Source organism: Globicephala melas, chromosome 17 (genome assembly GCF_963455315.2).
Source record: "Globicephala melas chromosome 17, mGloMel1.2, whole genome shotgun sequence".
NCBI classification, from domain to species: Eukaryota; Metazoa; Chordata; class Mammalia; order Artiodactyla; family Delphinidae; genus Globicephala; species Globicephala melas.
In genome coordinates, this window is record NC_083330.1 from 71,687,845 (window position 1) to 71,714,196 (window position 26,352).

General features: G+C 49.4%; 2 protein-coding genes across 4 annotated transcripts in view; one reads left to right on the top strand and one right to left on the bottom strand.

Moving 5' to 3' along the window:
- The window catches only part of TG (thyroglobulin), a 241,822-nt gene that overhangs the window by 154,274 nt on the left and 61,196 nt on the right, over positions 1 to 26,352 (top strand). The gene's annotated exons all lie outside the window — the stretch shown is intronic.
- The window catches only part of SLA (Src like adaptor), an 83,712-nt gene that overhangs the window by 3,309 nt on the left and 54,051 nt on the right, over positions 1 to 26,352 (bottom strand). For 2 of the 3 annotated variants that reach the window (XM_060287387.2, XM_030875855.2), the window contains exons 3-7: positions 19,263 to 19,403; positions 10,087 to 10,186; positions 9,172 to 9,258; positions 6,110 to 6,213; positions 3,712 to 3,843 (exon numbers count right to left, since the gene is read on the bottom strand). In XM_060287387.2, coding sequence (XP_060143370.1) covers positions 3,712 to 3,843; positions 6,110 to 6,213; positions 9,172 to 9,258; positions 10,087 to 10,186; positions 19,263 to 19,323 — 484 coding nt within the window. In that variant the 5' untranslated portion in view covers positions 19,324 to 19,403. The remainder of the gene's footprint in view (positions 1 to 3,711; positions 3,844 to 6,109; positions 6,214 to 9,171; positions 9,259 to 10,086; positions 10,187 to 19,262; positions 19,404 to 26,352) is intronic. The other variant, XM_030875857.2, reaches the window with a different exon arrangement.

Sequence of the window (26,352 nt, forward strand, 5' to 3'; positions counted from 1 at the left end):
ACACACCGTGCTTGGCTTGACACAAGTAAAGAGAAGGGTTTAGGATCCAGAATCCACCAAACTTGGGTTTGAGTTTCAGCTCCGCCCAGATAGTGAATCACCTTGACCCTCTCTGAACCTGTTTCCTCAATTGTTGGATGAGGGGACTGTGCTACCAAGAGAGAACAGCTGGCAGAGCACTCGCATGAGGGCCCAGACTCAGTGGTTTCACAGCAAGGTGCAGGGCCATCCGCTTCAGGTGAGCCTCCTGTGTGCGCGGCGGTGGGGGAGATGTGTGCCATGTGTGTTCCCCCACAGCACACAGAAGGGGCTCAGTACAGCATGGGTGGGGCTAATGCATCTTTAGGAAGAAAGGGAGATAAAGGAAACAAGGAAAGAAGACAGAAAGGAAGGGGGAGAGAGAGGGAGGAGGGAGGGAGGGAGGAAGGAAGGAAGGAAGGAAGGGAGGAAGGAAGGGAGGGGGGAAGATGGAGAGAGAAGGAGGGAGTGAGGTAGAGAGAGGGAGGGAGGGGAAGAAGCAAAGACAGAACAAAAAGGATAAAAGATACAGAAATAGGAGGAGAAAAAAGATAAAAGGCAAATGGAGAAAATGGACGAAGAAAAAAAGGAAGAAACATCTCTCTTCTCTACCCTAGATACAAAGAGGATGAAAATTAAATAAATCCTTTCCTCTTATCCCTCTGCTAGTAGGACATAGCTGAGTTTCCATGGTCCCCCATCTTTCCAGGAGCTTTAAGGTAGAGCCTCCGTCTCTTCGAAGCCTTCCCGTAGCCCACGACATCATGAGAAAGACTCGAGCCTGCTGGGCTCAGGTGTTCTTACAGACAGAGGAGATTCTGTGTGGCCCTATTGAGGCCGAAGAGCGCAGTGGGTCTCACGTCCTGGGGGAGATGAGGTGGCCAAGGATGTGAGCTGCCACTGGCCTCTCAGGACAACGCCACCCCAGCCCCGAGCACATAAATCACCAGGGTTTAGGAAGCTCATCGCCCCTAAGGCAGGCTCCACCTCCCAGCTTATTGATGCAGCTCTTGGGGTGTCCTTGCCGAAGAACAAAAGGTAATGGTAGCTGAAGAAGCAAGCCCAGGCTGTCAGAGGGTGGCAGTCAACAATGCTGCGTCTCCATGTGATTTTCCCCGTGAACTCAACTGTCCGCCCACACTGGCTCACACTGAGAAATGTGAGATTGGACCCTGAGGTTACAGGGAGCTTAACTGGATGTGAATCTGCAATAATTACCTGTCACAGGTTGGAAATTGAAACGCCCTCCCAGATTAGGAGGCAAAGGAGACTGAGTCAGACACAAAGACAAAAGAAACCAGCTGCAGGAGATAGCACAGGTGGGGGAACCTCCTTCCTTAGCAAGGTTAACACTTAGGCTGAGAAATACATTCTGGCAAAGAAGAAGAGGACGAACGCTTCTGAGCACGTAGGCTGAGCCCGGTGCTGGGCGAGCGTGGCATGTGCCAGCTCAGGGAACCCCGAGCTACTCTGGGCCATCAGTACTGTTACATCCATTTGGGGAATGAAGAAAACAAGGCCCCTGGGGTCAGGATCACAGCCAGTTCACAGGCATTATTTTTTTTGGTCCTAACAATAATCCTATGAGGCATTTTAATCCCCATTTTATAGATGCAGAAACTGAGGCTCTGAGATATTAAATAATTTTCCCAAGAGCACAGGATAATAAATATAAGTAACTCATAAAACAAAATTGTCTGTTCACGTCGCTTAGCGCACATCTTCTCTGATTCTGCGCCTTTAGGAAGAACCTGGTGGGACATAAATTGGCCACATTATTCCCACCTTGAGGTCCTGAAGGCACCGGAAGCCTTTCAGGCCTCCATCCAGACCCTTTTCAGTCATTCGCAGAGGTGACTGCTGACTGCGATCCCTATGCTGATGCGATGGCCAGGGGTGCATTTTTGGAAGGCGCTGCTTCTGCGCTGGCGTGAGATCCTCGAGCGTCTGCGACCTGGAAGCCGTGTGGACCTCCTGGTCCATAAAAATCTTTGCTGGGCCAGCATCCTTTTCATGTTTGCTTTTGTCTATGCAAAACTTATGGTCACCACACCTCTCAGAAGATCCTTATTAAAAGCCAAATACCACAACCAAGTTTGACTCATGATCAGTAAAAGCTGACTGTTTCCAGGACTCCCTTCCTCTTTCATTTTTAGCTAAGCTGCTAGGTGTCAGGGTATCATGGGAGTAATATTTGTTATCATTTATTTTGCATCCGCCACGTGCCAGGCTGTGATAAACATGTTACGTTCACCTTCGTGTTCAATAATCATGACAACCACCTGCAGGGGGCGCTGCTCTCATCCACCTTCCGTGAATGGGGATCCGGGGCTCTGAGAAGTGAAGGTATTTGCCCACGGTCTCACGGAGCCCATACCGGAGCCTGGGCCTGGGTTTCCATAGCGGCCATTCCTCCTTCCAGACCTGCACTTCTCCCAGGCCAGGTGTGATAACCCAGCCCCGTGGACTCCTCCTTTCACCTTGAAATGCCCTTCAAGATCCCACATCCTAAAGAAGCCAGGGTGTGGGGTCAGACATCCTGAGCCCAGAAGGGGGAAGATGCTTACAAAGGGAAAGCAGCTTCTGTCTTCCTCCCTTTCACAAGGCAGAAGCAGGGAGGAGGGAGCCCTCCTGGCCGGGGAACAGTGGCTCACATAGCAGGAGCCCACGTCTGAGTGGCCGGCGCTCTCGTCAGCACTTTCCGTGCTCTAACTCAGCGGACCTCACAGCATCCGCGTGGTAGGAACAGTCAGCACCTGCCTTATCTGGAGAAATGTGGGCACAAAGGTGGACCGCCAGCCCAAGGTTGCCCAGATCTGGGATATGAACACAAGAAGGTTCCAGAGCCAACTCTTAGAAATGCAGCCACCTTTTTACTATTTCTCCCTTTTCCATAGGATAAAACTCTAACTCCTGACCTGGCATTCAGGCCTTTCCCAATCTAACACGAAGGTCCTCTTCCAACTCTGCACACTGTATCATCGCCTCCATCAAACCCCACTCTGCTTCCGCCATCCTGGAGGATGCGCCCCATCCTGGTCAGCATGAAACATTTGGACTTCTCTCCTGGGCCCAGGGAGGACGTATGGATGAACAAAGTATAATCCCTGGTGTCTAAGAGCTTGTTGGGAAACACAGACCAGTACACAGTTAACTAGGTCACTGGGCAGGACGCCCAGAGTTCTAGGGAGAAAAACACCTGACATGCTAGGAGAGCAGAGAAAACAGACCATTAGTTTTCTGACTCTTAGGGCTTCATCAAGGAAGTGGCTTCCTGTTGGCCTTGAAGGTTGATGAGGATTTTGACATGCAGAAAAGGGGAAGTGAGCGGCATTTCAGAGCAAAGCCCCGGAGGCCCAAGCGTACAGTCCACTTAAGGAAGCGCAGACTGTCTGTGGTTGTGAATGTAGGGGCATCCTAATTCGTTGCACTTACAGGTAGAGAGGGGGTGAAGTTGAGGTTGGCTGCATTTTACTTCCTTAGGCAGCCTTCACATTCAGTCTGTTTTAGCCTGAAATTTACAGTCTGAATTAAAAAGAAAAGAGCATATGAAGAAGCCAGGATGGGCAAGAGAGCAAAGTAAACCACCTGGCATGTCTTGGTGACCCGTGTGCAGCCTAGCCTGAGTGCCCGGGGTAGGGGCAGTTAGAAAAGAGGGGCGTCATGTATTGGTCCCAATGGAGTGTTTCTTACCAGAATAGTGGTTCACCAGGTCCTCCAGGCACTGGAAGGTGAGTCTTGGGGAAATGTAATACCAGTTGTTTGGCAGACGGAAGATGCGGTAATGCTTCACCTGCCGGTGTCTAACCGAGAGCGAATAAAAACCTGCAGGAAGTGAAGGACGAGTCAGTGGCATTCCATGTGTCCCCACCCAAGGGCCGCCAGCTAAGGAGCCCACCACCGCTGAGGCAGAGAGACCTTCTCAGCCTTGTGATATGATGGTGGTACCCAGACACATGCTTTTGTGTTTTGAGCAACGGCTGCTCAAACCCTGTCTGCTTGGTTGTAGCTCACTCTTTAGAGACCCCAGGAGCATAGTATTTGAGCAGCCCAGTTGCATTAACCTTGTTGCAATGCTGGTGTTCAAATGCAAGGAATAAGTCTTTGCTTTGTGAGTTACCATTCTGGGGGCTTCCACATCCTTTTGTGGGTCCTTAGACCAAATGAAATGACTAGAGTTGGATTGCATCCTGTACATCCCGGATCTGCGGTCATTCTTGAGTCTTTCCCAAGTTCACACTCCAAGGTATTTGTGCTGTCGTTTTCCTCCATCACACAGTTGAGGGGCCCTTACAGTTATGCCCCCTTTTCCTGGTCCGTTTTGCCTCTGACTTATGCTTGGTGTTCTCAGAAATTTAGGAACTGTGGCAGTTAAGACATTTTTCTGAGTATTCCTAGGCAACATGAAATGTGTTTTGTCTCCTTCAGCACCATGAGAGTAATGACCCAAGATGGGTTAATCAGAGTAGAACTTTGGGTGAGCACCTGCCACTACCTCTCTTAGCCTCGACTTCCCCAAATGGAAAGTGAGAGAATTGAGCTTAGGTCATGTTTAAGAGTCCTTCCTGCTCTGTCTTCTGAGGTTCGAGGAGTGAAAAGGCTGGCGAAGCAGTGAGATGGAGGGGCACTTGTACTTGCTGAGTTTTTGCTGCATGTGCTGGGCTGGGTACTGAGCTATTCCATAGCAACGTCTCTGATGATTCTCAGAAAGACTCTGGGAGGTATTGTTCTCAAATACTATATAGACGGAGAGACTGAGGCTCGAGCACTGCGTGAAATAGCCTGAGGCACACAGCTTGGAAGTGGCAGCCCCACTTTGTCCCCCTAGAGCAGGCCTGCGAGCATTCTGCCGGGCGTCCCTCGCCGCTCTGTCCCAGGCCCGCCCTGTGAGTCAGTTCAGCCTGTGTCTTCCGGTAATGTCAGCAGGGACTGGAAGTATGGTGAGTAGGTCAAGGGTAGCAGGTGGAAACTTAAGAGAACTTTGCATACCCAAGGGAGCAGGGCCTGGGCCCCCCACCTGGGCCCCAGCTCGGCCGCAGCTCGGCCTGATTATTTTTAGATCAGCTCTGGCAACTCACACTGGGTCCGTCCCCCGCCACGCCCCGGCCATGCCGGAGTCTGGGTCTCCTGCCTCGGGAGATCCCTGGGACCTGCACAGGAAGTTTTGCCTTTGCTTTGCTTTTGCTCTTACCCGGCTTATTCAGGTTTTGGAGAGAAAAGCTGTTCCTGGCTTTTTTTTAAATTTTAATCCACATATATGTGGTCCCTGCTTCCCCAAAGGAAAGCTGGTGCCCATTTTGGTGGAGGGCTCCATCCGGCACCAGGTAGCTCTGGTGCTTAATAAGTGCACGGGAAATAGTCTCACATACCACATTTTCTCTTCTTTGATAGCGAACGTACAGGAAGCAGGCTAAGACCTTGAAAGTATTTTCTATATTTAAGAAGTTAATATCAATTCTCAGTTAGCCTGAGTAAGCCCAGGCTATTAATGTTTTGCTTCTGCGAGCTTAAGTGTATACGCCATTCCAGACACCTGCCAAGTATTTTCCTATTATTAATCCCATGTTATAAAGCAGGTAACTTAGGCTTAGAGAGAAGAGGTGACTTCTTAGTAATTCACGCAGGCCAAACTAGAGTTCGGGACCCTTGCTTCGAACCATGACGAAGCCCGGCTATTTCTTTTTCACTGAATTATTTAGTGCGTAGGATGTATGAAAATTAAAACAGTGAAGGTCATGGTGAATCTGCTGGTCCCGATTCTCTAAGCTGCCTGATTTCATTGTAGGGCACAGCCAGGACTAAGAATGAAGGTCTGCTGTGTAGTAAGAACACAACAGGTCTGCCAGGCCTGCTGTGGGTCAGAGCCTGCGCCAGCGACGCCCCCCCCCCCCCCGCCCCGCCCCAGGTCACTGCCCCCGGCTTCGGTGCTGGCCGCACTGATGGTGTGTGGGCTGTTGGGAGCTCACCGCGCCGGAGTGATTTGCATGCCTCATAAGAGGAGGGAACCTGAGCCAGGTAGTGAATGAGTCAGCCCGGAGCAAAGCCTGCATGTCTGACCCACGTACGGAAAGATGAATTGGAGGCTGCTCACCTCTCTTGGTCTCACTCTCCCTGATCATGAAGGAGCCGATCTTCGTGTCTGGCAGCTGCAGCAGCTCCTCAGCTTTGTCTCTGCCCAGCCCCTCAAACAGCCAGCTGGGGAGAAGAAAGACAGCCATGAGTATCCTGAATACACCCTCCCCCAAGAAAGACAGGAGGGATGCAGAAATGATCCAGGTCCAGCTAATATAAAACCCTCTGTTGGAATTAAAAAAAAAAAAAGAGCAAGGCAATCAACAGTTCATTCATTCATTTAATCTTTCAAATAAAATTCCCAAGTACACACTGCAAGCCAGGTGTTACATTGGATAATTAGGACACAGAGATGCACAAAGCATCTTTCTTATCCTGTTTCTCAAATGCCAGCTGCATTGTGCCCATTCCGTATTATATAAAAGCATCCTAAAATGTGATAAGGGACCTATTTGGTAGTTTATTTAATGTCTATGTCCCTGATACTCTGACTACCCGGCTCCTCCACCCATGGGGGCAGGGACTGTGTCTGTCATTTGAGGTTTTGCCTTTGTGTCCAGGTTATCAAGCTTGGTATATATCTGTGAGTGAATGAATGAATGAACATGAGAAAGGAAGGAAAGAAGGAAGGGAGGGAGGGAGGAAGGAAGGAAGGGAGGGAGGGAGGGAGGAAGGAAGGAAGGAAGGAAGGGAGGGGGAAGGAGAGAGGGAGGAAAGAAAAAAGAAAAAAATGGTGGCGCCTAATTTCACCACGTGATGCCCCACCTTGCATTCATTCTATTTCCTCCTTGTCTTCTCTTTTCAAGATACTTTAAACTCAGTTGTCATTGCATGATGCATTTCCATACGTTTCTTGCTTTTTTTTCACTTAACAATTAAAAAAAGCAGTTGTAATACTGTAGTCCAGCTTTTCAATGTAATGTTCACCTTCCAGAGGAGAGTGGGCACTTTGAATACGCTTTAGAAAGCAGCTCGGGACACAAAGGAATCTGTGTTCTAAAGGGAAGGGCCCTTCTCGTTTTTCAGACCAGGCTGGGCCAGATCTCAGCGTGGAAGGAAATGCTGTTAGCAGCTGGCTGGTGTGTACTCGGAAGCAATTGTACATCCTTTTTTAACTGACTCTGTTTCAATGAACGTGCCCTGGCTTTCAATCACACGTCTGGATGAGTGCATGCTGTGACCAATATTAACACTCTGCTGTTTCTCACTCTTTAACATTCCCTGTGGCATGAAAGCGGGCCATTGACGGGGCTGGCTGAGGGCTCCTGAAGCACCGTGTGTGAGAAGACATGCAGGCATAACATCCCATACCGTTTATTTATGTACTGGTCTCCAAGAAAGATTTTGTTACTAAGATCATGATGACACCATATTCGGCCAAATACTTCAACTATTCCCTTAGGTCTCCATAGTATATGGCATATTAATTATTGCAGCATACATGACATTCATCCTTTCAAGTCCTTACATGAAATTCCACTTATGAATATGAAGACAATAAAACAATGACAGTAACAACAGCCATGCATGAATACTAATTATCGGCCACATACCATATTAAGCACTTGAAATCTAAGCCTCATATTAACCCCCTACGACAGGTAGTATTATCTCTCTTTCACCGATGAGGATACTGCAGGTCAGAGCGATTAAGTAATTTATCCAAGTTACCCACGTTGCAACTTATAGAGCTAGAATTGAGATGCATTTTTCGAATTCCATAACCGCTATGCTGCAACGCCTCTCTTCCTGTTATATATTTTAAGAACATTTATTGCATCTGCTAGATTGGAAGTGCTATAGTGTCAGGATTACATCTTATTCATCTGGGTTCCTCACTCCCTGCTCCTGCCAGCATTCAGCGCCACATCTTCAACATGAAGGTATCCATGCACGATTGCTAAGTGAATGGATGGATCAATGACACACAGCTGATGAGAAGAGTTCCATGACTCACTTCTCTTTCAGAACATAACTCTCATAGTAGCTACTGCCCCACCTCCGCTCAGCTTTGTCATCCTAAGCACAGAGCCAATTTTGGGTATTCATCATCAAAATCAGTAACACTGCAATGAATTGCGCTGAATTCTATGCTTCAAATATTCAGGCAGTTTGCTCTGCTTCCCCAGGTGAGCAGGTGGCATGCAGAGTCCTTCTCTGACTGTAAGGAAGTTATTTCTGGATCCCTCAAATGGAAAGTGGAGTTCCCTTCTCCCTTCCTATATGCCAAGGTCTTGCCTTGGTAGCTCGACAGATGAGGAGACTGTGGCTCAAGGAGGTTAAGGAAGTTTTGCGAGGCCCCACCAAGGAAGCAGGGCTGAGACACACCTGTCCTGGCCTGGATGTGCTGGCCACCAGGGCCACCCGTCATGTCACAACTGCAGAGGAAAGCAACGTCCTTGCTTTCTCATCTGCTGTGCCCGATTATTTAAAGGGTCTCCTTTTCTGCTTGACTTCTCCATTTGTCAGGTTGGGTACGTAAGCATTTTTGTCAGAGCCTGTTCTCTGTGTTCTGGATATGATTTGGTAAGAATGTAGCTACTACGTATTGAGTGCTGATGGTAAAGCCAGGCATGGTTTCAAGAGATCTCCATGTATTATCCTATCTCATTTTCCTAACAACCCTAGACTTTGGTCCCATTACTGTATATTATTATTCCTATCATTCTATACTATGATCTCTATTTGACGCGTGAGGAAAGGAAACTGATTCTTAGAATGTTGAACAACTTGCCCACTGTCACACAGCCAGTAAGTGACAGAGGCAGGGTTTGAACTTAGACTGACTTTTGGCTGCTGCATCCTGTGGTCACAGTTCCTGAATCCTTATTGCTACAGGAACACCGCATTAGAGCTGCAAGGTCCATCATTTGTCTTACTATTGAGGAAATCGAGTCTCAGAGAGGGGAAGGTTAGCCCAAGGTCGCACCATTCCTTAGGGACTGAGCTGAGAGTAGAAGTGACCCTCTCGAACCAATACTTTCCTTTCCACTGTCCCAGGCTGGGATCTCTCTATGCAGATGTCTGAGTCACTTGCATAAAGATTATGCTTTATTGATGCTATTTTGGAAATGTACTCACCCATGGTAAACTCTGGCCACACATATTCCAGGAATGTAGCTCTCTCGACCAGTGCTAAGGGAAATGGCTTTCCACCAGCCCCCTTCACTAGAAGGACAAGAACAAATAAAAAAGAGTGAATAGGGGAGTGTCAAAGTGAATGAACGAATGAAGAGAGTAATCAGATTTAACCTGGGATACATTGGGATGTTCCTTTTTTAAGGTCTGTCAATGGCCATGTTAACTGGAATTTCTCCCTATGAAAATTTAGTTTTTAAGTGTATCTCCCCCATTCTGAGCTAACAGGAAATCTTCCCACAAGTTGGCAATAGCCACCTTTCAGGGATGAGCAGATGATGTTTCCAGCTGATCTTCCACAGTTGGAGGCTTTTTAAAAATAAATGTTTGCTATGCTGAAATAGACCCTGAGATTTAACCAAGATAGTTTCACATGTCTACATCAATGAGGATCTAAATAAAAGGTGCTCAGAGCCCCTATTTCTTTTATAGCCTATTTCAAATCATGGAGAGACAACAGGCTAGAAGGCAATACCTTTCTGTTTATCATCAGAAGTTTTTTTCAGACCTCTGTGTCCTCTTTCTGAGTCTGCACTAATATATAATATCAACCCTGTCTGTGTCTGGGAGATGAGGCCAACATAAGAAGAAGTCGTTGGATCATAAAGCACCTCAAAAGCCAAGTTAAGGAATTAAATTTTATCCATCAGGCAATGGGGAGCCATGGAAGGCTCTAGAGTACTGGCAGCACTAAGGAGGATTAAGCATTAAGGCCTGTTGTATGGGCCAAATTTCTCACCTCACAACAGGACCAGGGCCCATGTGGAAATGGACAGCTATAGCTAAAATCTAATGATTCCCACCAAAATCGAGTTCTTCTTTTGGGGGCTTTGTAGAAGTTTTGGAAAGCTCACTCACTCAGAAATCACACGCAGTTTCTCCCCACGGCGGAATATCGGGGGGCTGATGTCAGGAGACGGGTAGTCACTCAGCACAGCCAGGAAGTCGCTGTCCAGTCCTGGGGAAACAAAGGCAAAGGGGATGTAGAGGCAGAGGTAAGATCTTCCTGGGGACTTTTCAGCTAAAGACACTTGATTGTTTTGAAACAGCAATTTTCAGCTGATCCTCCTCTCTTCAGGGATGGTGAGACAGGATGCTTGAAGGAACCCAGAGGGTCAGGTGACCTACTCTCATGATCAAGCCTGCCCTGGCCCTGACGTTCTCATCTGAGAAATGGGAATCCAGAGGTCCTTGAGCTGAGGTCATAAGATCTGACTCCATGGTCCGCCCCTGTGTCTACTGATCCATATAATCTTGGGCAAGTCCTAGAATGCCTCCTAGCCTTGATTTTCCCATCTTTAAAATGGGGCTAATAATACCTCTTTCCAGGATTTTTTTTATGAGATAAGATGAAAGTATGTAGCAGCAGCCATGAATAATGAGATGCTGTGAAAACATCCCATCTTATTACCATCACCTCAGGTACCCTCCTTGGGGCTTGTGGGCCCCATGTCTGCAACGTATCAGGGTTGGGGTGTTGGGCTTAGGCTCTGTGAGTTCTGAGGACCCACCAGGGTCAGGAGATATTAACTCTGAAGCTCAACAAAGCCCTTCTTCCTTGTAGAATGGAAGGTACCGTGTCAGGAATCTACTTAATAGGGACTTTTGCTGGGGAGGGAAGGTGAAAGAAATATTAAGTACTCATCATACACATGTTGAAAGTAATTCTGGTGAAGTTTTGAAAAGGAAAGCATGCTCTCTCGTTCATTCTGGTTCAGGTGACTACAGCTTACTGTAGACCACAGATAAAGAGATAGCATGAGAGGTCACGTTCTGACACTAAACAAAGCCTTGTTTCACAGCCTTAGTGATTTGCCGTAATTCGGATCCCTTAGCTGCAGGGGAATATCGGGCTATGTCTCTGGGGAAATAGCATATCCTACAAATTGGCAAATTCAGTCACTGTTTGCTGGGATGTTGCGTTGATCAGTCTGTCTGCTTGCTGGGCATCTGAACTCAAAATCCTGGGTAACATACCATTTATTCATTCATTTGCCGGTTATTTATTGAGCACCTACTGTAGGCCAAGCATGGCGAACAAAGCAAGCCAAGTCTCCCTGCTGTCACGGAGCTCACATTCTAGAGAATACGCCACTAATGGGGGGAGGGGTCATTCCCCGCCCCCTTCACCCCAGCCAGCACTTGGGCACCTCAGGCTTGGTGGCCACTTTCTAGGATCCAGACACCCTCATGCGGGACCTCTAGCCCCTGCCCCTTAGAGCCCACATGTCCTGTAGTCTCCAACTCACATGTCCCCTATCAGACTAAGTCGAAAGAGAGCTTAAGTATGAGGATGAATAAGAATAAATGAGAAACGAGTGATCACCATGGAAGAGCGCACTCAGACAGATTGTTCACTTGGGGAAGCTGAGTCACAGGCAGTGAGATGGAAATCAAGTGATTCACGGTGGCCACAGTCAGTGAAAGCAGGGAGGGCTCATGAGAAGGAGTGGAGTCGCCGGGGAAGGGCTGACAGTGAGGCCTCTGACCTTCCCTGAGCCTGTGCGGAGGCCTCCCCACACTCTGCTTTGCTATAAAAAGAGTTCTTCCCTTGTGTAGCTCTGGCCCAGTCCAATAATTAGAGGTGGCACTGCAGTTGGGCTTGAAGCCCGGAGTCCTGAGTTTTAATAAGGGATGGGTCCAGACTTGGTGGGACACGAAGCCTATACACATTTGGAGGTCCTCTTTAAGAAAAAGAGCACGAAATTGCAGATACGGTGTTAGGTAGGGGCCCTAGGAAGGTGCTGGGCAGTGAGTGGGTTTGACCAGCTGCCCGGTAAATCGGCCCCGGTTCTGAGGCTGATTTGCCACTCTGAGAGTGGACCCATTTTCCCCTCTGAGGTGTGGGTTAGTCTGGGAAATGAGGGGTTGGAAAATGCTTTCATGATGGAAATCTGTCCTTCCTGGACTAATTGCTCCCAAATATGAAAGGACCAGTTAGTAACATGGTCTCCACTGCCTCTGAAGCTGTGAGATAGGCCATTGTATGCTTTTCTCAGCCAGCCAGGTTCCCTCATCCTCAGAGCCTGTGAACAGTCTGTTCCCTCTGCCTGAACTACACTCTGCTGTCCCCTTTCTCATCCTTCCCACCTCTATCAACTCAGAAGTCACCTCCCAGAGGGGAGGCTGGTCTGATGCTCCGGAGAGGCCCAGCCCTCCTCTTGTACCCCCTCTTGGGCCCTGGGCTTTTCCTTGGAGGCAATTAGCCAGGGTTGTGTGTGTTTTTGCATTTGTGTGGCTATCAGGGAATGGCTGTGAACCTCAGGAGGAGCTGTCTTGTGGCCCCTAGCCCAGCACCGGTCCTGTCCCACCCAGAATGCCCAAGGCAGGTTTACCAAATGAAGAGGTCCCCATGCTACTAGGACCTTGGAAAGTGCTACTGGGCTAAGGTTTTAAAGGGTCCAGGAGAAGGGAACCTGATCTGCAGCAGGCAGCATGGGGTGGGGAGGTCATCACAGAACCAGCCCCTTTTGAAAAACAAGTGTGGAAATGAGAGGCACAGCATTTATCTGTGCCGATAATGGAAACTTGAAACACGTTGTGTGTCTACAAGAGGGGCTGGGCCTTTGATCTCTGATTCAAGAGTAAGGCTGTGAAACAGAACAACCGTCTTTTCATAATGCTAAAAACAGAAACAAAAACAAAATCCCATTATAAAAAAATTGTTTCAATCGGGGAAAACAGGCTTAAGGGGCTGGAGAGTTTCAATTTTACAATAACAGAGTTGTGTTTCCTATGGAATTTTCGTAATAATGATTTTTTTTATAGCTATGAAACAAACATTGCTGAGAAAATCTTGCAACGGAGCTTCCGCTTCAAGGTTATGGCCTTTGCGTGGTCATTTGCCAGGGATTTCAGGTCCATCCCTATCACCTTTTTCCCCAGCATTGGAAAAACAGAAGGCAAAGTCAGTGGAAGATAGAAAGTTCAGTTTGTACTTTTGTGGGAAGGGCGGCCATTCTAAGCAAGGTCGGGGGCCAGGATCCCAGCTAAGTCTTCCCTGAGCTTAGGTCCCTACGGTGAAATAAACGCAAGATAGGAAGTTTAAGTTCGCTCATAAAGTTCAAACACACTATTATGGACTTCTGGAGCCCCTGGCTTTGTGGAGAGCAGAGCTTTTGAATTAAGTCAGATAAATGAGTGATACAGGGAAGCGGAGCTCAGAGGAAGCAGATGGGATTATGGCAGACTCAAGATAAGGAAACAGATTAAGTGAAGAATAGTGTGCAGGGCAGACAAAAGAGAATCCAGGGAGAATTTTCGGGAGAGAGAACCGGCTTTGAAATAAATCAGGCCTGGCTTGAATTCCACCTCCTCAACTTAGTTGTTCTGCGAGTTGGAGAAAGATTTATTTTTAACCAATCTGAGCTTGATTTCTTCATGTATAAAACTGGGAAATATCAAAATGGGCTTCATCTGATTGGGTTAGGATTCATGAGGAAGTGTCTGTATAGAGCCTGCCTCAATCAGTGGCAGCTGGTATCATGTTTATGGCACGGGGTAGGGTTATCATGCCGTAATCCAGGCCAGTCTCAGCCAGTAGTGTTCTAAATTCTGAAAAGCCTCTAGTCCCATAAATTTGAAAATATTCTTATCTTCTAAAAACAAACTCCGTTTGCTGAGAACAGAAGATGAAATTCAAGAGACCAAATATTGGTGATAGCTCAACTCGGAAATGAATCAGATTGAACACTCTGCACAAAAGTGTAAAATAGGAAATGAATCCAAAAAAGGAAGGAGACTGAGGCAGAGCTTACTAGCCACAAATATTACGTGGTCAAAAGAGGACAGGCCCTTTTTCTGCATTATTATTCCTTAGAGTAGTATTATCATTTCTTTTAAAATGCTGAAAACCTTTTAGTAGATCCCATTTATAACCATCTTGCAAAAGCAGCCATTCTTTACTTCCTTTGCTCCAATACAATGCTGTGGAACATATATTCTTATTTAAAAGGTGAAGGAACCAAGGCTTGGGGGCATGTTAGGAAAACGTCTGGGGGAGAGCATGAGGGTTTCCAAGCTCACAGTCGGGTGCCTAAGCCACTCAGGCCTTTTTGAGACGTAGTTACCAGGCTCTTCCCAGTTGATCTTGACCCCTGACAGACTGAGACAAAGGCTGATGTGAGGGAGCCTTCAGAGCTGGCACAAGGAGCTCAGTGCCGCCGGCAGGAGAGGAGTAACCAACCCAGTGAGTTCAGCTTCTGCTTTTGCATTTCCTTGAGTCATGCTCAAACTCACGGCCTCGGGAGGGGTGAAAGCAGACCTTACTTTTAGTATCTTTTACTGGAAATACACCCCCCACCCCCCAAACACACACCGAAACAATAAGACAGGGCTAGGCAGACTGGCCTGATAGAAGATCTACTGAGTTCTCTTGGTTACCACGAACCATTTGTACCTGTGGGTCCTGTATTACGGGCTGGAAAGTGAGACCCAGTGGCCCAGAAAGCTCTTGGCTTCTCCATCACTCAGATGGGGCAGAATGGGACTGAGCAGACCTCTCAGACAGTACAGCCAGGTGGAGAGTCTTGCCAAGAACACACAACCAGTAAGTTGAGGGCCTCGTTTTGGAACGAGGTAACCTATCAGCAGAGGACGCAGACTCCGTTCTTGATGACCTGGTCTTCTCCTGGTCACAACTGAGTACCATCTACACTACCACTTACTTAATAGCATTTCTCTTCATGTTAAATTCAGTTTCAAAAAACCTTTAGTCCCCTCCTAAGCAATGTGAAATCAGGGGTTTGATGGACTAATCATAATTTGTATGGTATCCGTTAAGTATACAAACGTTGTACATTCAATATAAACGTTGAATTATCATGTTGCACCTAAAGCCATAGTATGTACCAGCAGTGGGGTAAGTGAGACCGGATGGGAAACCTGCATCTAGTCAAAGATCTGACACGGTTCCCGTCTGTGTCCCTCACAAGGGCGCTTGAGTGTCTGTGTCATTAAGTCTGGTGACCACGCTCTCTCTCACTCCAGAAAACACATGTGCTTCTTGCAAGTCTGTCCCCTCCAGGCACGTGATGCGTGGGTGAAGAGCGGGGACTAGATTCAGGCCACTGACTTCAAATCCCAGCCGTATGGCCTCGGGCAAGTAACTAACCCTGTTCGTCCCTCAGTTTCCTCAACTGCCAAGTTGAAACGATAATCGGGATCACCCCTGCACTGTGTGAGAATCCAGGGTGTCTAAAGCACGTGGCATGCGCAGGCACATCCGAGCACCAAGTAACTCGAATTACCCCCATGTTACCAATGAGGACAGAGAGACACTAGGGAGACAGCTGGCTTCTCTCTCTTTCTCTCTCTCCTTGTGTGCTGGTGTAGGGGTAGCTCTGTGGTCTGCAAGTTTTAGGGGACTTAAGATGCACCGGGGGCTTGTACGAAATCAGGTGTGCGGCTCCCTCCCGCCACCCCTGGATTCCCACAAGCAGGTCCAGGGTGGGGCTCAGGAATCTGCAGTTTTGATGATTACCCAGGGAATGGAGGCAGGTGGTCTGAGCACCACTCTCTGAGAAGTATTCTGCTGTCTCTGAGGTTCCCTGCCCCCTCTTCCTCCCCCAGAGCCCCACCCGCCCCTCTTTCCACCCACCCTGGCAGCACCCTTGATGCTATGTAAATGCACAGTTTAGCATTATTTCCATCCTTGCACAGAAGGGGTCTGGGTTTGTGTCACCACCTCTGCCAGTGAGATCTCACTTTCGGCCAGGGCAATAAGAAGATAAGGAACGGGGAGGGGAAAAGATCACAGCAATGTGACTGAATGCTCTTTTTAAGGTGGAGATATGCTATTTCCCTACTCCTTGGGAGTTCCCTGGCTCTCATTCAACTTTGTACCGCCTATGTCGGGCCCAAAACAGGAGTCTTCTGAACCATGTGTAGAATTTGCAGAGAAAATGAGCTGTTTGGGATGATTTGGAAACAAGTCACGGAATCCCCAATTCTATCACTTTAAAACTTTTTTGGGGGGAAGGCCATTTAGACACAGCCTAGTACAATCAGATAGCCTTAAATGGAGTTAAATAAAAAAAAAGTTCTTCTACCCACACGTATCAGGTAGCTGCTTTGTGCTGCCATTACTGCTGGGGGGGATCGCTCTGATCTCCATGTGAGAGCCTCCCTCGTGGGAGGCTGTGTGACTTACCTGTGGTCAGGTAGCTCCCAGGGGACAATACGAGAAGCCCAACAAGGCCATTTGACTTCCAGACCTGCCCTATTTCCATCAAGCCCTGCTACCTCTCTGGGTTTGTGATATTCATCTCTGGGAACCAGACTAATCAGGAATGTTCTTGAAAGCTTAGTTTAGGAGAAAACCGATGGGCAAACCCATATTCCAAAGCATTCACAATCCTGCTCAGGACACTTGTTGGTCTAGAAGTCCACAGGTTGGCCTCCTGCTGACCCCTGTGCGGGGCCTAGGGCCTCAGGCCCACCACTCAGGCTGATGTCAGAGGAAGCACTAATTGTTTGTTGGCCCAAAGCAATGCACTCCCGCATGACCGCCTAGGTATTTGAGACCAGTCAAATGAGTAAGCAGGAGTGTTACCTGAGAGGTGCTTGTTCCATGAAAACCCACATTCTCTACATCATTTGAATCAAGACTAATTAATGTAGCATCAACTGTACCACCTGTCCCTTATTCAACTAGGTGTCAGAGAAAAGAGGAAATCAAGTCAGGACCGATCGCAAAGGAAACTTCTCAGGGGCGGGGGGTGGAAAAGCCGCCCCCCGCCAGCGCTTGATGTGGTTGTGCCTGGGTCACACACTGGGTGCGACCTGGGGAATTCTCCGAACCAGGGGGCGGAGGGGCGGGGAGACCCCTCTCCCTCCTCTCTAGAGGTGACCTCCCACCCACGCAGTGGAAAAAGAGAAACTTATTTCATGATGATTTGCATTGAGAAAATAAAGGCAAATGGGCAAGTCCTTGGAGGCCCGTGTTTTCATGGGGTTTGCTCAAGCATGCCGCCCCTGCCAGCCCCGCCAGCCCCGTGGGAGGGGCGACCACACACGATGGGCTCGTGGGCGGTGCCTCCCCTGCCCTGGAGCCGGCGCCCTGGCCTGGCAGTGTCGGTCCTCCAGAAGTGGCCATGACCAGAGGAGGAGACTGAGACTTGAGCTGGGTTGGAGGAGGTGAGGGAAGGGGCCCAGGTCCTCCCCCACGGCAGCAGGAGGACTGCACACAGCTCTGAGCTTTGCATCGGAGGGAAAAGCTTCCCCCGCTCTCTCGGGGGGCCCACGGCACAGCTCCAGCTAATCACGTGGTCCCACCTCCGGGAACATTCTTCCTGTCTTCCCCCACTTCTGTCTGGGAGGGGTATCGAGGAGCTGGAAAGGAGGGTTGCTAGAATCGCCCCGCATTTTACTGGAGCCGGGGACAGAGCAGGAAGGTCTGTGCATGGTCACTTGGGGACATCTGAGGAGTCATGAGACTGTGCATAAGTTGGGGGTCTCCACTTTGGAAAAAGTGAGAAGGCGGCTCCTTTTTGAAGGGCCCCGGAAGTCACGGAGTGAGTGGCAGGTAGCGTCATGGCACCTGGCTCCGTCCCCGCTCCGCTCATGGGGAGCTGTGCTCGGCACGCACCATGCTGGGCGTCTGTGCCTGTGAACGTGACCCAGTTCAGTGCTGCAGGGGATATGGTGGAACCAGGTGGGGTCACCCCCATTAGGAGGGAGGGACCAGGCCCCAAGTACTGTGATGTAAGGCGGGAGGCCCAAGTGTCCCAAATCCCCCATGACTCACCCTGGGGACACTGATGGGTCACCCATCCTCCTGACCATCCCCTTCCTAACTCCTCAAGGACCCACAGGTGGACCCACACTGTCCTGCTAGGAAATAAAGGAGAGGGTGTTGGTGGCCACCAGCACCCCTGAACCTGGAGCTCGATGGCTTTGCTCTCAGCCTTACATGAGCTACAAGGAAATTTTAATAATTAAATTCCTATTTTTTAATTTGTATTGTTTGAGTTTCAAATTTATAATCTCTAATATCATAAATGCTTGCATTATGTTACATGCCTAGATCATCATGGCGGATGTCCCCTCGTCAGCTCTCGGGCCATCCCTGAACGAGACTCTGTAGCTTTGGGGGAATGTCTCAGCCTGGCATCTCTGGGAAAAGCTGATTCTTGTCATCCTCAATTAACCCATCACATTGTGCCTTCCCCCTAGAACGCCTGTCCCCTGTGATCCTACCAATGGACACAAGGATTCCTTTACTTTCAGGAAGATTTCCTAGGGCTAGTGGCTGGCTTCGTAAAGTTACACTGAAAACACTCCAGCAGAGCTTTGATAACATTATATACCCACGATAATATCATATACCCATGATAGTATCATATACTCATGATAGTATTATATACCCATCATAATATTATATCACAGCTGGCAGGCTATGGTACGAAAGAGCCTAGCTTTCAGAACCAGACCCACCTGGGTTGGAAATCTGACTCTACCAATAGCTAATATACAAATTACATTTGCTTTGTGGGCCTCAGTTTCACCACCTATAAAATAAAAGGATCAGGGCTTCCCTGGTAGCACAGTGGTTAAGAATCTGCCTGCCAACCCCGGGGAACACAGGTTCGATCCCTTGTCCAGGAGGATCCCACATGCCGCGGAGCAGCTGGGCCTGTGCGCCACGGCTGCCGAGCCTGTGCTCTGGAGCCTGTGAGCCACAGCTGCTGAGGCCCGTGTGCCTGGGGCCCATGCTCCGCAACAGGAGAGGCCACTACAATGAGAAGCCCACGCACAGCAACGAGGACCCAATGCAGCCAAAAATAAATAAATAAATTTATTTAAAAAAATAAAAGGATCGAACCAGCTGCTTCGAAGGTCCATCGCAAAGTGCCAGTGATTTGGCATCCTTCCAGGACACCATTGTGGATCTTTTTTTAACATTTAACTACAAACATGTTAACGCAAGCAAAGCGAGAGAGACAAGTATAAGGAAGCCCAACGTACCCACTGCCCTGTTTTAACAGCTGTCAGCACCCGCATTGCCCCGTCTTCGCCAAAGAAGCCAGACTTACCCTCTGGGCTAGGCAGAGGCCTCTCGGGAGGCGCCGGGGTAGATCGCATGCTGTTTCCCATTTTTCTCTCTCCCCGGGCTGTCGAAGCCACTCGAAGCCAATGGCTCAGGGGATCCACACGGAGAGTGAGCCACGAGCCCTCTGGGTGGAGAATGACCCAGTTTAGAGTACATCCTGCATCATTCTTTCAGGCAGCTCACTTCTTGAAAGGCGGGTGTTTTTATGTGAAGATGAGATTCGTGAAAGTTGGTTACATTTGTGCAGCTCTACTTCTTTTATCAAGGGAATGACAGAGAAAAACCGCAGAGAGGGAAGTTGCTAGCAAGTGCTGTCGGTGGAGAAAGCTTCCATTCCTCCGCACGGCTGACAGCAAGCAGCCGGCAGTGTTTGTGTGACAGACTGAGTGCCTTTCAGATCCCCCCACCCTGGCTCTCCTGAGCCCTGACCCTCAACTCTCAGGGTCCTGGCATTCGGAGCTCTTAAAACTCAGGAGTCATGTGGCTCCACAACCAAAAGGGGGTGAGAAGAGGGTACTTTCTGTTTCCACTTTCTCTCTTCTGTTGGAGTTTCTCAACATGCTCTAAGCAACGGTGACAAGTGAAAAACCCTGACAATACAGTTTGTTGGCTGCCTGCTTCCCGTGCTGCTACAGCACTCTGACACCTGCTGTTACTTTTGATTATCATAGAATCTCTGCATCCCTAACCCCATTTTGCAGAAAGGAAAACTGAGTCTCAGAGAAGGTAAGGATTTTGCCCAAGGTCACACAGCATGTAACCGGAGAGCTGGGATTTGAATGGCTGATGCTAAGTCTCCGGTTTGTTCCATAATGTTCAAATTCTGGCTCTGCACGTGCAAGCTAGGTGACCTCGGGCAAGTTCTCGACCTTTTCCTGACTGTTTCAGGGAATAATAATAAAACAACATTGGGTGTGGCTGCAACGTTAATAGATAAAGCCTGTGAAACACTTAGAACACGACCCGGCATAAAATCCTTGTAGGTTATTGCCATTTACTGTGTGTTTTCTGTTAGTCCATAGTGAGAAAAGCTTGAATTCTGGGTCTTTGTATAAGTATTTTGGAAAAGGACTTAAATGATTCCAGCATAGACGTGTCCTCCCAGGCTGCTTGAGGCACAGAGAAGGAGGCCACATCCTTAGACAGAACTATTCCCGTCTCCTGGGGACAAAGACAGTTGATGGGGCAGAATCCCCCAGCCGGTGTCCAGCCCACTGGGAAACTTGCATTCCACCCCATTGTTTGTCTCCAGTTTAAGAGCAATGCCTCATGAGTTTGAAAGGGTCCCAAAGTCAGCTAGTCCAACCCCCAGCCTGGCCTTACATCCTTCCTTTATGCATTACAGTTTCAGATACTAGAAAGATGGATGCTCTCAGAGCAAGGCCTTTCAGAGGCTGAGGGAGGTCTGCAGCGCTTCCTAACTGGGGGGAGGGGATACCTGGTATATTATGAAACAAGGAAAACCAGAGTGAGTGTTCTTTGAAAGTTAATCTATTTTAACTACTTACATGGACAGTTTATCACTTACAACTCAAGCCAACAGATTGTAGTATCATTGTGCTGTTCCCAAGAAAATGGCAAGACTTGCAAAAACTGTAAACTCATGATGCACTGCAGAACATGTGGCTGGAATGGGCCACATGCTCAAATGAGGAGTCCTGTCTTCTGATCCTGTTGGTCTTTGTGACTGGACACAATGGGCATAGTTTAAGGGTGAGGCCCCTCCCGATGCAAGGTCAGGGCCCTTCCTGCAGGTGGGGCATGTTTTAACAGCAGCACCCTGGCTCCAGGGGGCAAGGACGAGTTTTCTTTGTCCCTGGCCGGTCCCTGGTCTGGTGTAGGCACTCCCAGAAATGTGCTCCCAAAAAAGTGCTGGGGAAACCACACCAGTGGAGGGACTGGCAACCTCATTCCCTGCAGTTCAGCGTCTCCTGTGCAGGACCCTGAGCCAGTGCCCGGAGGAAGGTGGCCCACGGGGTCCCACCCGGAGGACAGGGAAGGCCACCGCCTCTGGGGCCCCACCTGAGGTTGGTCCAGGGAAGGAGCGAAGCAAGCAGACTGCCTGGGGGGCCAGCGCCCCACATGAGATGCACAGATGTTCGAGAGGCACCTGCTGCCTCCGTCCTGCTCCCAGTGCCTTTCTAGAGCCCACAGTCTCCCCAGTCCCTCAGCCTCCCTCTCTGTTATCACCAAGGTCTTCAGGCCTCTAGAGAAAGCTCTCAGGACAGGTGGAGGAGAGGCCCTGGCAGCCCTCTCGTGCGGAGATGACTCTGAAATGTGTGCTGGCCTCACCCCTCACTCTCCTGAGGGTCCTCACCGCCCGCCCCGTCACCTGACTCCTCGAACAATGCCACTCTGCTCCCTGCAGCCTGATGCTTGGCCTCCACGATCGGCTAGACCCCAGGGCTTGTGCCTTTCTCCCCCGACCAGAGCACCAATAGGCAGGTGAGCTCCCACCCCTGCAGGCATCCCAGGCCCCTTCTCTGCAGCTTGTCTTAGCCGTCCGCCTACTCCGTCTTCTCCCCGAGCCACTTCCAAGCGACAGCCTCTAGCCATCATGTCCAACACTGGTCTCTACATCAACAACTCCAGAAAAGTCGCGGGGAGAGACTTTGTTATCTATCCAAGTGAACTCTTAACTTCACCTCTCTGTCTAACAACTTTATAATTCTTCTCTGGCATTTGTGTGCTATTTGGAGGAGTTCAGGGAATCCAATATAGAAAAACAAAACAAAACAAAAGATTGAAAATTGCATTTTACAGATGGGAAAACTGAGGTCCATCCGAGGAAAGAAACATACCCACGGTCTCGAGATGAGAAAGTGGAGTGGAGGCTGGGAGCCCGGGTTCTCGGTCCTCTCCTTGTTTCTGTCTGGCAGGTGGGCGCAAGCTGTGAGCAGGGGCTGGGCTGGGCTGCAAGCACCGTATCCTGCCCGCGCTTTTCAGAAAAGCTCATCGGTCCAGCTGCCCCTTAGAGGTCTGCTCGCTGGCTTCCTACCGACTCCAAGTAGGAGTGAACTCATCTGAAAGAGGCTTTGATTTGAGAAGAGCGGAAGTGCCTCCAGGGACTGAGAGCTGGGGTCTCCCCAATGAAATGACTGAACAATCTGATTTAATCTGTGACAGTTTTATGCAGTGGCTGGAGGTGGGAGCGAGGGTATGAGAGACAAATGCTTCTAGAAACAATAAGGAGAGAGCCACAGAGAAATGAGTTAATTAACATTGGCTGTGAACAGTCTTGCTTTCCTTCTCCCTTTTCTTTGTGATGTCAGAGGATTGAAACTGGCCTCCGCCTCTTCGTTTTCCCCCAGTCTTTGGACCAACGCTTCTTTTTCTCTGCATGACCTTGGGCCTTCTTAAAAATGAGATGAGTGGAAAAGGTGATCTCCAAAGAGAGAGCCACTGAATCCCTTTCAATTCTAGCAATCAAGACTCAGTGACCTTTGGAAAATTATTACTAAGAGAAAAGACCCACTGTCACTTTCTTATGAAGTCCCATTAGACAGAACCCAAGCCTTGTCTTTACATCCCTCGGGATCCAGGCCAGGCAGTTCAGGTGTGCTATATGTCCACCTCCTGGTGGGCAATTAGCAGATGCCACTGCCTTTTATCTTCCCAGCATCCCAGGAGGCAGAGTTTCCCAGCTCACCTTCTCTGTGTAGGGGTCAGCCAGTTAGCTCCCCTACCCACACACCTGGGGCTGGAGCCCCGGAGACCAGGGATGCAGGGGCCTACCTTCCCCTCCTGGCTTCAGAGCCCACGTCCTTTTCCCAGGGCCATGCTGCCATCTCCACTGGAAGCCAGGTCCCCGAGGGACTCTGTTCAGCAAATGGCTGGCCACCCTTTGAGCGGACACCTGGCGTGGAGAGGTCACAGGAGTGTGGGCTGTGCCGTCTCCAGCTGGTTTCTGTTTGACCAGATCAGGGATCCTTTTGTCACATGCTCTGCGTTATCGTGTGGACACAGGGGCTCAGACTTCTCAGAGCCTTCCACTCCCAGGGCAGCATCCCAGGACAGCTCTGTGCATCTTATCCACTTGGTGCTTCTAAAAGCCAGGCCTCGCTGTGGGAAAGGAAGTAACCTGAACCCCTTCATCGTATGGCAAGGGGGCGACAGCTCGAGGAGCCCCAACCAAGGGAAGGCAGGTCTGGGACAGTTGGGAAACCTTGGCGACAGTTGGAATGTGAACACCTACTTAGGGATGGAACCCTCCCTTTGGCCCTAGGTATTTCTTCCACAGAGCGTGACAGCGGGAAGCCCACCCACGTGACCTGCTTCTAAGGTGTGGGAGCAGATGGCCCGGGTGGGGACCCTCTTCACCCGTCACATCCAACCCCCCACAGCAGCACCACCTTAGGTGCTCAGCCCTTCCTCTGCCAGGCACCTGGCTCAGCATTGTACAGCCTTCGTCCCCTGGGTGGCTCACAGCAGCCCTGCTCTACAGGCGACATAAATTAAGTAACGTGTCCAAGGTTATACGATCAGTAAGAGGACCAATGGGTTTTAAACCAGGTCTGCCTGACCCCAAAACCCCTGCTCTCAACTGACCATGAAATGCTGTCCTGCTTCTCTGCCCTCTGGTCCAGCCCAAGAACTCAATGGAAAGTGATTTTGAAAGGTCATCAAAGCAAGCTTCGGGGACCATAAACTTTAGGGTGAAACTTCAGTCCAGGGGGCTCAGAGGTCCCGAGGGGTCTCTTGGATGTCAGGTGGCAATGTTTGGAAGCCCAGGGCTGGGGATCTGGCTGGGAAGGGCGGGCGGGGCAGGAGGGACAGGAGAGAGAAGCCAGTTAGGGCCTGCTCAGGTTCAGCTATCATGGCCACTGTTAGGTCGCCTGGCATGGTCAGAAGGGCAGGAGTGAATCGTGTGGGATGTTTTCCAGCCTTTCAAAGCATTGTTTTAAAGAACCATTAATGCTATGGGGGAAAAAAAGAACCCAAAACAAACAAACAAAACTCGTCATGTTCATACTATCTCAATTTTATAAAACTTTAACATATATATGTAGAAAAATATTAAAGGAAATTATTGCCAAGATGTTTCCAAGGGCTCTCTCTGAGTAGTGATTTTATAGGTGAATTTCTCGATTTCGTATTTACTCCTTTCTAAAATGCCCCGATTTTTCTCCCATGTGCCTGAATTGCTTTTATAATCAGAAGCAGAACTAGAGAAGAATGAGGGTGCCTTGCAAAGAGGGTTTTCAAAGCAAGCAAGCCTGAGTTCAGATTCCAGCTCCCTGGCCTACTGGCTGTGTGTCCTTTAGCGAGTTATTGCACGTCTCTGATCCTCGATTTCCAAATGCAGACATTTGAGATATTAATACATGCCCTGAGGGGTTATTCTGAGGATTAAATTAAGGTCATATTTAAGCAGAGATAAGTTTGGTAAGATGGGATAGCTACGGATTTACCCACGCTGGATCCCTTGGGGGTACTGGGTGGCCAGCTAGGTCACCAAACTTGACCTAGCTTGAGCAGTCCTTCCCCTCCTTGGGCCTCGTGCAAGCTTGAGCAGTCCTTCCCCTCCTTGGGCCTCGGCTTCTCAAATATGATGGGGAAAGAGTTGGGCCAGACAATGGCTCACAGCCCTTTTGCCTCAACTACCGTGCCCCCCACCCCCTGCCCCGTGCCCCGTGAGTGGTCCCAGGTATCCGCCCAACTGCCTTGGTACTTGCTCAGGGCTGCCTGTGGTCTGCCCTCCGCACCAGGGGCAATAAGAGCTGGGACAGGGCCTTAGCATCGGTTGGCTCCCCTGCCAAGGATCTCGCAGGATTTCCGGGGGGCACCCCACCACATCCTGACCTCGCTTGGCAGGTGCACCACCCCTGTGACCCACATCGTTCCCTGCTCTCCTCTCCGGGCGGGTGCAGCCACAGGCGTGTCCTCCCTGCCCCCCAGGCCCACCTTCTCCTCCTGATGCTCCATGGAGAAGGAGGCTGCGATACGGTCTGCTGGTTGAAACCTGTTTTAACAAAATTGCCCCAGAAGCTCCACATGAAAAATAGATCAAAGCAAGCTGCCGGTTGGAGGCTGGGGACTCAGCACTCTTGCCCCTTTGTTTCTCCTGATAGGACTCCCTGATCCTAGGATATCATAAAGCACCAACTGAAACAGAGCAGTTCAGTGCCCTCACATTACAAAGAAAAGGCTCAGAGAGGGCAAACCATCTGCTCAGTGTCGCTCAGTAAGTTTGGATAAGTGCTATGACCCCCTGTCCAGCACCCTGTCCACCACAGAGAGCCATTGCCCATTTGCCAGCACTGACCCACATGTCCACGAGCCCCTTCCACCCTCGGGTGTCTGGAAGGGGATCTCATATGCCCTCAGGATAAAAGGGAGGCTTGGCTTTACCCTAAGACCAGGGTGGATGCATCCTAGAAAACAGTTTATGGTCATTTTAGGATGTCGTAGGAAGAAGCCAGATTTGGGACCTCTTGGTGCTGGGGCAAATCTCAGTTTCACCTCTTAGGAAGTCACTAAACTTCTTTCCACTGTTTTTTGTTTGTTTTTATTTTAAAAAACGAGCATAACCATATCTGCCTTGCTGGATTTTTCACGAGTAAGGATTAGAGAGTAGGTGTTACAAAACGAGCACATTGCGGGACAGGGGCGGGGGGCTCTCTGTGGCTCAACTCTCTGCTGACAATAACTGTGCTACAAGCAAGTGCCTTCTCCCCAAACCTACGGGATCCGTGTGAGCACATGTATCCATCCATCTGCCAGCCCGTGCATCCATCTCTCCTTCCCTTCATGGCTTTTAACACGTCATTGAAGCAAAATTTCAAATGTTCCCATTTCTTTTTTTTCTAGATCAGCTTTTCATACTCAGAGTCCCCCCGCCACAGCCAATACCCAGGGCTGGTGGGATATGGTACCTCCAGTCTGTGAGCCTGCTGGACACTGAACACATCTGACAAAAAATGGTCCAAATGAGGTTCAGGCCCCAGGCCGGGTCCTGGATACCCTCATAACCTATAAGCTAACAATGAGAATCCTGGGCAATGAGAATAATCCTTGGCAATGAGAAAACAGTCGTAAAGACAATTATTTTGATGTTAGATCACACAGATACA